At 44.3% G+C, this 11,649-nt stretch overlaps 1 protein-coding gene and 1 long non-coding RNA gene across 5 annotated transcripts in view; both read left to right on the top strand.

Moving 5' to 3' along the window:
• The first annotated feature begins 5,296 nt into the window (after positions 1-5,296).
• The window catches only part of LOC110490677 (proline-rich protein 5), a 61,226-nt gene continuing 54,873 nt past the window's right edge, over positions 5,297-11,649 (top strand). For 2 of the 4 annotated variants that reach the window (XM_036945316.1, XM_036945313.1), the window contains exon 1: positions 6,228-6,694. Coding sequence is in view for 1 of the 4 variants with exons in the window: in XM_036945311.1 (XP_036801206.1) it covers positions 5,404-5,612 (209 nt within the window). In the remaining 3 variants the exon portion in view is untranslated. Of the gene's footprint in view, positions 5,613-6,227; positions 6,695-11,649 lie in introns of those variants that run through there. The other 2 variants (XM_036945311.1, XM_036945314.1) reach the window with 2 other exon arrangements.
• LOC118938848 lies at positions 6,709-11,440 on the top strand. Its single transcript, XR_005036229.1, has 2 exons — positions 6,709-7,482; positions 7,526-11,440. It is a non-coding gene; the product is annotated as an uncharacterized LOC118938848 (long non-coding RNA).

Here is an 11,649-nt window from a genome sequence, read left to right as displayed (position 1 = left end):
ATTTAAATCCATTTTAGAATAAGGCTGTAACGTAACAAAATGTGGAAAAAGTCAAGTGGTCTGAATACTTTCCGAAGGCACTGTATGTATGGCAGTCTAATGACAGGTGTGTATGACAGTCTAATGAAAGGTGTGTATGGCAGTCTAATGACAGGCGTGTATGGCAGTCTAATGACAGGTGTGTATGGCAGTCTAATGACAGGCGTGTATGGCAGTCTAATGAGAGGCGTGTATGACAGTCTAATGACAGGCGTGTATGGCAGTCTAATGACAGGCGTGTATGGCAGTCTAATGACAGGCGTGTATGGCAGTCTAATGACAGGCGTGTATGACAGTCTAATGACAGGCGTGTATGGCAGTCTAATGACAGGTGTGTATGGCAGTCTAATGACAGGCGTGTATGGCAGTCTAATGACAGGCGTGTATGGCAGTCTAATGACAGGCGTGTATGGCAGTCTAATGGTGGCAGTTGGCACATATGCTGTACATTCTCTGGGGAACAGGGAGAACATTCTCTGGGGAACAGGGAGAACATTCTCTGGGGAATAGGGAGAACATTCTCTGGGGAATAGGGAGAACATTCTCTGGGGAACAGGGAGAACATTCTCTGGGGAACAGGGAGAACATTCTCTGGGGAACAGGGAGAACATTCTCTGGGGAACAGGGAGAACATTCTCTGGGGAACAGGGAGAACATTCTCTGGGGAACAGGGAGAACATTAAACCTTGTTTTAATTATACTTCACGTCTATTTTCTATGCAATCTTCTTTCATAGCTTATGATGAGCACATATTTACTTGTCAGTTTAAGCCAATATACTTTTTTAGAGTTAATTTATTTCCTCAAAGCTTGTGCCAAGACCAAACACAGACTTGACTCACTGTGGTTGTCAATACTGGCAAATATTTTACCACACACACACACACACATGTATATATATATATACACACGACTCATCTGATTTCAGGAACAATAAAGCAGTCCTTGTTTGTCTCCGTGAGTCAATCTGTTTTATTGCGAAATCTTCCCCCAGCATGTGAGACGCTTTTAAAAATAGCTTTAAAACCCTGGACTGTTTTCTTTGGAAACACAGGAGACTTCCTCTCTCCTGCACACACACACACACACACACACACACATACACACACACACACACACACACAGCAGACGTCCTCTCTCCTGCACACACACACACACACACACACACACACACACACACACACACACAGCAGACGTCCTCTCTCCTGCACACACACACACACACACACACACACACACACACACACACACACACACACACACACACACACACACACACACACACAGCAGACGTTCTCCTGTTTTTCTTAGCCAGTGATGGTTAACTTGGGAGGACATTTTTTCACAGTTGGTCCAACGGGGCTTGTGGTTGCCGTGGACACCTAAATAGAACACAGGAGGTGAATCGTAGACGTTTGCAGGCTGGTGGTTTCCTACCCAGACTGGATTTACTTTACAGCCATTGGAAACCTGTCTGAGAGAGAGGAGGATCTCACTCAGTCCTGGACCAGACCAGACCAGACCTGTACCAGACCAGACCTGGACCAGACCTGACCTGACCTGGGGTTGTTTTAGACCACTGAAATAGACTGAAGGACCAACACTAGACTTGGGGGCAACAGACACACACTGGGCTAGACCGAGGGGCAGCAGACACACACTGGGCTAGACCGAGGGGCAGCAGACACACACTGGGCTAGACCGAGGGACAGCAGACACACACTGGGCTAGACCGAGGGGCAGCAGACACACACTGGGCTAGACCGAGGGGCAGCAGACACACTGGGCTAGACCGAGGGGTAGCAGACACACACTGGGCTAGACCGAGGGGCAGCAGACACACACTGGGCTAGACCGAGGGGTAGCAGACACACACTGGGCTAGACCGAGGGGCAGCAGACACACACTGGGCTAGACCGAGGGGTAGCAGACACACACTGGGCTAGACCGAGGGACAGCAGACACACACTGGGCTAGACCGAGGGACAGCAGACACACACTGGGCTAGACCGAGGGGCAGCAGACACACACCGGGCTAGACCGAGGGACAGCAGACACACACTGGGCTAGACCGAGGGGCAGCAGACACACACTGGGCTAGACCGAGGGACAGCAGACACACACTGGGCTAGACCGAGGGGTAGCAGACACACACTGGGCTAGACCGAGGGGTAGCAGACACACACTGGGCTAGACCGAGGGGCAGCAGACACACACTGGGCTAGACCGAGGGGCAGCAGACACACACTGGGCTAGACCGAGGGGCAGCAGACACACACTGGGCTAGACCGAGGGGCAGCAGACACACACTGGGCTAGACCGAGGGGCAGCAGACACACACTGGGCTAGACCGAGGGGCAGCAGACACACACTGGGCTAGACCGAGGGGCAGCAGACACACACTGGGCTAGACCGAGGGGCAGCAGACACACACTGGGCTAGACCGAGGTACAGCAGCTACCCACCGTTGCCTCTGACACTGGAGCTGCTTAATGTGACTAGGTCCCACCACAGTGTTGTTAGTTTGGGATCTCATTATGAGTGTGCTGTGGTAGTCTGTGGAACTCTGGAACCCACATAGAGGACCTTCTCCTTTCTCTCTTCTCTGCACATCTTCCCAGGTTGTAGCTGGAAAAAATACAATGTACTTTCTATTTTGGACTCACTCACTCACTCACTCACTCACAAAACAGGGACTTTGTGTGGGGTCTCTGTCCGTGAACAATTAGCTGTGTTAAATCGGGTTGCCCTTTTCACTGACAGGCTGAGTGGCTTGTCTTCTCTCTTTCTTTCTCTCTCTCTCCTAACCTGCTAAAAATATTGGTGATAATAGTATCAATGGTTCATGCTATTTCACACTGCTGGTTGCTGTGAGCTTATGGATGTTTAGTTTACCCACCTGCCCTTCAAACTAGTACTCATATAGCGTGGTGCAGTGTGGCTGAACCACACACAAACCCTCCCCTGGTACCATACTTTTGGGTAAGAAAACACACATGCGAACACACACACATTCAACATCTAGTTCTAGAATGCTGTAAATCAATTTACCCCTCTTCACCTCCTTTCCCATGGCAACGGTAAGTTGTCAGAGAAGCCTGCTCCTGAGCTCTGGTTTTTAAGCCTAAATGAAAATAACAAATAATAACTAGTTGCTTAATTTATACTATGCAAACATAAACTCCTAGCTGTTCCAGATAAAGTACCAACTATGGTTTCATTCAGTTGAAAAGCGTTTTTATCTGAGAGAATTTAGTTTGGAAGTTCTCAAAAGAACCTCTTTAGTATTAAAATAAATTGGTTTTCATTCTGAACCAACCTACTTTGCCTGATGGGGAGCAAAGATGTGACAAATGAGTTAAAGAATTTCATGTCTCATATCATTATGTAGAAATACACTATATATACAAAAGTATGTGGACACCCCTTCAAATTAGTGGATTCGGCTATTTCAGCCACACCCGTTGCTGACAGGTGTATAAAATCGAGCACACAGCCATGCAATCTCCATAGACAAACATTGGCAGTAGAATGGCCTTACTGAAGAGCTCAGTGACTTTCAACGTGGCACTGTCATAGGATGCCACCTTTCCAAAAAGTCTTGTTTGTCAAATTTCTGCCCTGCTAGAGCTGCCCCGGTCAACTGTAAGTGCTGTAATTGCGAAGTGGAAACGAGCTTCATGAAATGGGTTTCCATGGCTAAGCAGCCACACACAAGCCTCAAATCACCATGCGCAATTCCAAGCGTTGGCTGGAGTGGTGTAAAGCTCGCCGCCATTGGACTCTGGAGCAGGGGAAACACGTTCTCTGGAGATGAATCACGCTTCACCATCTGGTAGTCCTATGGACGAATCTGTGTTTGGCAGATGCCAGGAGTATGCTACCTGCCCCAATGCATAGTGCCAACTGTAAAGTTTGGTGGAGGAGGAATTGGGCTAGTCCCCTTAGTTCCAGTGAAGTGAAATCTTAACGCTACAGCATACAATGACATTCTAGACAGTTCTGTGCTTCCAACGTTGTGGCAACAGTTTGAGGAAGGATCTTTCCTGTTTTAGCATGACAATGCCTCTGTGCACAAAGCGAGGTCCATACAGAAATGGTTTGTCGAGATCCACGTGGAAGAACTTGACTGGCCTTCCAAGAAGTGTAGAGGCTGTTATAGCAGCACAGTGGGGGACCAACTCCATATTAATGCCCATGATTCTGGAATGAGAACAGGTGTCCACATACTCTTGGTCATGTAGTGTACCATAAGCATCATGCCTCAACTCCCGAAACATAAAACCATTTCCCCCTATCCTGGCACACACCAGATTTAACATTCACATTTTTACCAATCCTCTTTTAAGGAACAGGCTTCTGAAGGGAAATTTGCTGACAGTTTTCATGTGCGGATAATCTGGAAAGATTGAGGCAAACTTTCCTCTTTCCTTTGAAGTGCCCAGTCCAGTTAATGATTCTGCAAGGTTAATGGAAATGTGGCACAGTCACACACACCCCAACCAGACAGGCGGGGGGGGATTGTGCCAGGACTTTTATCATGTTAATGATATCTGAGTGAGACTGACTAACAAAATCAATGGGGGCCCCCTGGAGGTCAGGGCCCCTGGACACATGCCCTGTGTGCCCAGTTGGTATTCGGCCATGATAGCTGGCTAGACTCATTTACCAATGTAAAAATGGTTAACTAACATGGATAATTGAGTGACTATCAGTGGCTGGCATAACAAGAGAGAAACTGTTGATGCACAACCACATGTAGAAATTGCACCTTGTGTATTCTACCATTCTAACTGTCAACAGGAAGTTGAGACCCCGACTGAGTTCTAAAAACAATTCAACACACTTCGGTCAGGTTATGTCTGTCTCTTGGAACCGGCTCTGGCTGGATCATCAGGGTCAAACATAAAATAAAGTACTTGGCATGAAGAGACAAAGTGTGGTTAAATATTCCTAACTTCCCCCAACATACTGCATGCTGGTATTCCATGCACAAGGCCAGGAGGTTACCTCTAGCCCGGAAAAGCTCCTGTCCCTAATGATGAAATGCTATATACTGTGTATGTGTGTGTGTATATGTATATATATATATATATATATATATATATATATATATATATATATAAACCAGTAAAATTGTAATTGTGTACTTTTAGAATCAACCTTTCTACACGGTATGGTATTGTATATACTAGTATTGGTTGAATGAGGATGTGTTTGGACACATGCCATTCTCTGGGCCTTAATGTTAGTTCCATGACCCTAAACAAACATTCTCTCACCACAGCATCAGGCATTTATGACTCTGGCTCCTCAACAAGCTACACATTAAACCAGAGAGGGAGAGAGAGAGAGAACTTTCTCATGCTCTATGTTCCCCAGCTACCTTACTGTTATTATTTTTATGGCCCCAGCATTGTAAAGGCAGATATTCCTGACCTTGGGAGTTGGACTTTGCCATGTGACATTCTCAAAACACTTGGTACTATAGAAGTCAAACAGAACAGCACTTTGCTGATCATCATCGTCAAAATACCTCAAATATCTTCCAGAAGGATGACGGACAATCAAAGGTTGGTTGATTCTCTGATATGGTTTCTTCTTCTAAGAGGTTTGTTTTGGGAGATCTTCCAATAACTCTTCATTACAGTCTCTTCACAAACTGCAAGCAACAGTGGGACTGAAATGTCTGTCAAATATCTAGGTTCTGTGAAGATCCTCAGTGGTGTCAAATATCTAGGCTCTGTGAAGATCCTCAGTGGTGTAAAATATCTAGGTTCTGTGAAGATCCTCAGTGGTGTAAAATATCTAGGTTCTGTGAAGATCCTCAGTGGTGTAAAAATATCTAGGTTCTGTGAAGATCCTCAGTGGTGTAAAAATGTATAGGTTCTGTGAAGATCCTCAGTGGTGCTTTGACAAATCCATTGATGTTGGATTAGGTGGGGATTGGATAGTGGATCTGAAAACGTGCTGATCACCAGCATTTTGTCCAGAGAGTGCACAGCTGAATCACTGCTTTCTCTTTAATGAGCACTTAGTATAATGTACAGGATTGTCTTTATAGCTTTATGGGGATCATTAGACTGAATGCTTTGGTTTTAAATGAATTAAACATTATACATTGTTGTTCGGAGGCGCCACAGACTGCAGATTTAAAACCGGTTGTCTACTAACTCATCTTGGCACTGGCACAGCTCCAGAACTCATAGCGTGGGACAGTCTCTCATTTAGCAGTTTCTCCATGCACTCTCAGCACAGACAGACCGGTGGAAATACTACGGTGCGCGCACAAACACACACACTCTAGTCTACACACATTCCACACACACTTGCAGACGCTTGTGTTACGCGGACTCGACTAGATACAGTAGCAGCTGACGCTGCGAACTCAAGTCAACAAGAGGAAACATCCACGAGTCGTGACATCCTCGGAGTCGGCTCCGTTTACACATCCGTACTCCACTGGCATACTCAGACAGACAAGGACCCTTTCGGGACAGGTTCAGTTTTACTGTCTACCTTTGAAACTTTCTATAAACCAAGAAGGATTGAAACACAGATTTTGATATAATTTTTCAGTGCGTGTTGGAGCGCCTACATATTATCTTTGTGGCATGTTGTAGCGCACCGCCAGAGGAAGACTGCGACCATACACGTGGGTACCTTTTATAAACGTCCGCTGTGTAGCTTATTGACTTGATTTGCCTAACGTTAGTGGTGGTTGTCAACTCCGTCTGTAGCCATGATATAACGTTTTCGAATGATACCGTGCCTTGTTATAAATAGATAGAATATATACCGAAATAGCGATGCAACACCAGAGCAGTAGCATAGGCTGTCCAGACTGTCTCCGGGATTGGTTTTAGGTGTGCGTCTGCAGCGTTTCGGAGAGAGGTGAGACGTTGGCGGTTTCAGAGACGCGGGCAACCCCGTATGTCCTTTGACCTTGTCCTTTGTATCTTTTAGAGGGGACATATTGATATACTGTCAAAATGTCAACAAAAAACAACAATCTAAACGTGTTGGATGACAGAGACTAATGGAGTAGGGAGACAGTTGAGAGCTCTGGGACTGGCAGGGACACCTCATGGCTTCACACCCTCTTCTATCCCTCTTCTGCATGTATGGTGAAGGTCAGGTTTGGCAAGTTAACGGTACAAGGGTGATGGAGTTCTCATTTTTTAAACTTCGACTTGATTTGATTAAAACAAACTTTAATGGATAAAAAAAATGTAAAGAAGTAAAAGTAAAAAAAATCAAATAAAATAGAGGGATTGATAGAGGATATTAACCTGGTTCAAGGGGAAGTGTTGGGTAGAGGATATTAACCTGGTTTAAAGGGAAGTGTTGGGTAGAGGATATTAACCTGGTTCAAGGGGAAGGGTTGGGTAGAGGATATTAACCTGGTTTAAAGGGAAGGGTTGGGTAGAGGATATTAACCTGGTTCAAGGGGAAGGGTTGGGTAGAGTATATTAACCTGGTTTAGGTTTAAAGGGAAGGGTTGGGTAGAGGATATTAACCTGGTTTAAAGGGAAGGGTTGGGTAGAGGATATTAACCTGGTTCAAGGGGAAGGGTTGGGTAGAGGATATTAACCTGGTTTAGGTTTAAAGGGAAGGGTTGGGTAGAGGATATTAACCTGGTTTAGGTTTAAAGGGAATGGTTGGGTAGAGGATATTAACCTGGTTTAGGTTTAAAGGGAAGGGTTGTGTAGAGGATATTAACCTGGTTTAGGTTTAAAGGGAAGGGTTGTGTAGAGGATATTAACCTGGTTTAGGTTTAAAGGGAAGGGTTGGGTAGAGGATATTAACCTGGTTTAAAGGGAAGGGTTGGGTAGAGGATATTAACCTGGTTTAGGTTTAAAGGGAAGGGTTGGGTAGAAGATACCAACTGCCAACCCGGTTCATGGTAAGGGTCCTTGATTAAAATGAGAAAGTAGGGGATGGAAACTTATTCTTCAGGATACTGGAAGGGGAGTGGTGGTTTGTGATTTTTGAGTGGTGGGATGAATGTTTGTGGTTATCGTTGATTTTGTTTGGGAGACAGTCAAGATGGACAGTAGCTTTTTATATGGGGGACACAGGTAGATCTCCGATCTGGATTGATCAATACTGCCATGTCATCAATGAGAATTAAACTTAGTGAATGTGTATGCTATAGGTTATGTGAGCACGAGCACCTGTATAGGTCAAGTAGAGTAGATCATTGGAGGGACTTATTGGCATAATATGACTGTTAGGACTGTATCCCCACTGCCCTTAAAACAGCATCCCAGTAAGCGTTTTGATGTCTTTTGGACATCTCTTTTTGGTCCTCAGTCTTTAATTAAAAAAAAAAATGTTTTATTTCATCCCCCAGGGATGTTGAATTTTGGTCCGGACCAAATCTGAACCAATCATAGACATCTATGTTTCACAGGTTTGGACAGCAGTGTACAGTAACTTAGTACAGAAAAGTAAAGTATAGTGTACTCTACTGTACTGTACTGAATTAAACTATACTGTACTGAATTAAACTATACTCTACTGAATTAAACTATACTCTACTGTACTCTACTGAATTAAACTATACTGTACTGTACTCTACTGAAATAAAATGTATTGTACTGAATTAAACTATACTTTACTGTAGTGTACTCTAATGTACTCAATTACTCTACTGTACTCTACTGTAATTAAACTCTACTGTATTGTGCTCGACTGAATAAAACTACTGTACTCTACTGTGCTAAACTGTGCCGTACTGTACTGTGATGTTCAAACTTGTGAAACAGCCTAGACGTCTATGATTCGTTCAGATTTGGATCTGGTTTGCACCGGCCAAATTTTTACTTGTTTGGGGGCGGAGCTCATTAGAATAATATCCAGCATGCTTTGCAAGTGTTTTTGTTTTTACATTTACATTTTGGTCATTCAGCAGACGCTCTTATCCAGAGGAACTTACTGCATGTGATAGATAAATATTTGGTTGCGATCTACAATTGGTTCCTCTTTCCTATTAAAACCTGTCTAAGCCAGAGGGTGGGGGTTCTACTAAGGATCATTTAGCTGTTTGAATTTTGAATTTTAAGACCCCTTGAAGAATAAAAAAAAACAGAAGAAAAACATGATTGGATGAATTTTTGGGGACCTTACTGCTATTAGCATATTCAAATGCCTCGAATAATAGATTCACTACATGGAACAACAGATCTAAAGGAAGTTTGTTCTGAAGTGTCTGTCCAATATCTGAGAGAAATATGAAAGATCAGGATTTTTTTACATGTTTTTAACCCCTTATTTTTGTCACTAAACAGTCTCCATACCTCCGTTCATTTTTTCAACTGGTACCATGGGACCTTCAGACAAGTCTTGTGTTAACTGTAATATAATGCTTACTTATTATAATTGAGAATGTATATCAGTTGAAATTTGGCCATGGAATTAATGATCGAAAAATAAGTATTTTCAAATGCCCCTGATTTCAACGTCCAGAAAATTGGTTATTTTCAATGTCCGGAAGATTCATATTTTCATCACCTAAAATGTACCTGATGTCAATGTCTGAAAAATAGTTGTGAAATATGTATTTTCAATGGCCTTTTGCTTATTGGGATATGGTTGTCCTCTTAAATGTGAGTTTGATAAGTTTATAGAAGTTAGCATCCTTCCTCTTGACCTGATTTATGTTGATTTATGCGTTACCTGTCCACCCATGCAGTGGCAGACTGTAACCAGCAGGTGGAGACAAAGTTCAGGAATTCTGATGGAATTAGAATTGTCACCTTTTTTTCCCTACTTTTTCAAACTGTTTTACCTGCAGGCTGCATGCTCGGTTGGAAATAACACGGCACTAACACTAGCTCATTATTATTATTATGTTGGGTGCTGTGGGTAGTAATGGTCAGGACTGAGTGTTGCCCTGGTGCCAGTCAGTGTGACTGGGATGAGTGAGTTAGTGTTGGGTGTCCTCCTGCATTATCTTGGATCAGGGTTAGTTTTCACTTGGGGAACTTCCTGCTATCTGTTTACACAGTGGTGATGGCAGGGAGCCCACTCATGTTACTACTAGAGACCAGGTGGAGAGAAGGGGGAGGTAGAGAGCGAGATGAGAGAGGGGAAGACTAGAGTGAGAGAGAGAACAATAGAGAAAGGAAGTCAAGAGGCAGAGAATCCTAGAGCAGGTCCAGAGATGAGAGGGAGCAGCCGCAGCCCAGATGACATCTCCATACCAGGGTTTGTTCCTGGTACCCGAGAGGTTGGATGGAAACCTGTGGAATTACAGCCTAGAGCAGCAGACTTTAAGCAGGGGATTGGCTGTAAAGCTGCTGTGTGCCTTTCGGCTGTTCTGTCAGCTGTGACTGTGTGATGTGGTGTCCAGGACTAGAGCCTGGGACCGCGGCCAAGTCTGACTTCTGACTGGCCATTGGCCCAGAGTGGCAGGTGGAACAGGGGCTGTAGCCAGTAGCCAGACAGGTGACAGGAGAGAGGCCAGGAACATCAGAACACTCCATGGAGCAGAGTTGAGTCATAGCAGAGTCATTCGAGTAACTTGGGCAATGCAATCATATTTAATTAAGTTCTACATAAATTATTTACTATACATTGCCTATATTTTTTAGCAAGAACATTGTGAACAAATGAACAGCATATGTAGTTAGCCCCCTCCCTATAGTTACAGTATAGATACAATCTTCTGTTTTAGATTCTGTTGAAACATTCTCTGACTTATTCTGATGGTTCAGTTCATTGGGTGTGATTACTGTCTGAAATATGAAGGGTTGAGAATATAGAAACATCAAGCACGTGTGATGTTTTGAGGTTTGAGTCGGGCACCTCCTCGGCTACCTCGGCTAGACTCGTTCATGAGGACCCGTCGTCTGTTTTATGCGGAGGATCTCAAGCACCTCTTTAGGGAGTTTCATGGAAGAGAATCAAGTGTCTCACTACAGTGTGTGTGTGTGTGGTGACTACACCCCTATTCATTTAATTATAATATTTTATTGGGTAGGAGTGCTGAGCTGCCACCTCTCTGGCATCCGTCAGAAGGTACCCAGGATGCACCCTGTCCCCATCCCTCTCTCTGTCTGCCTTGGAATATATTGATGTCTCTGGTTTGATCTCCAAACATTTTGGTTGGCCCTGCATTCCAGGCTCTCTATGACCTCCACTGTGATGAGAAACAGACGGACGGTCAACTAGAAGACTGGATTTAAGTCTATTATGTAAAACGCCTGATGCCTCTGAAAGTAGTGTAGCTAATGTTGTAGTGTCAGACACTAGCTTTGAGTCTCTGAGAATGTAAAGTCCAAATCTCTGAGTAAACCACGACTTAAACATGTTTCCATGTACCATCTGCCGTAGTAGAATGGCCCCTTTATTTCAATGAACTTGTTGACCTCAGTTCTTTGATCTAGTCGACAGAGACACACGCTACTCCTGTCTCTCAGTGGGGTATCAATCATTCTGCATCATAGCCTTTTGAACCCAGTTCAGTCTGTGCGGGGGGCTGTGTTGGGGGACTGGGCACAACAACCCAAAACACACACAGTCACGGAACACAGATTACAACTGAGGAGAAACAAAGAGGAGAGGAGGAGAGCGTCGCACGCTAACCAACTGTTGGATATCTGA

Source organism: Oncorhynchus mykiss, chromosome 15 (genome assembly GCF_013265735.2).
Source record: "Oncorhynchus mykiss isolate Arlee chromosome 15, USDA_OmykA_1.1, whole genome shotgun sequence".
NCBI lineage: Eukaryota > Metazoa > Chordata > Actinopteri > Salmoniformes > Salmonidae > Oncorhynchus > Oncorhynchus mykiss.
Note: the sequence above shows the minus strand (reverse complement) of the source record. Positions and strands in the feature narration are given on the sequence as shown.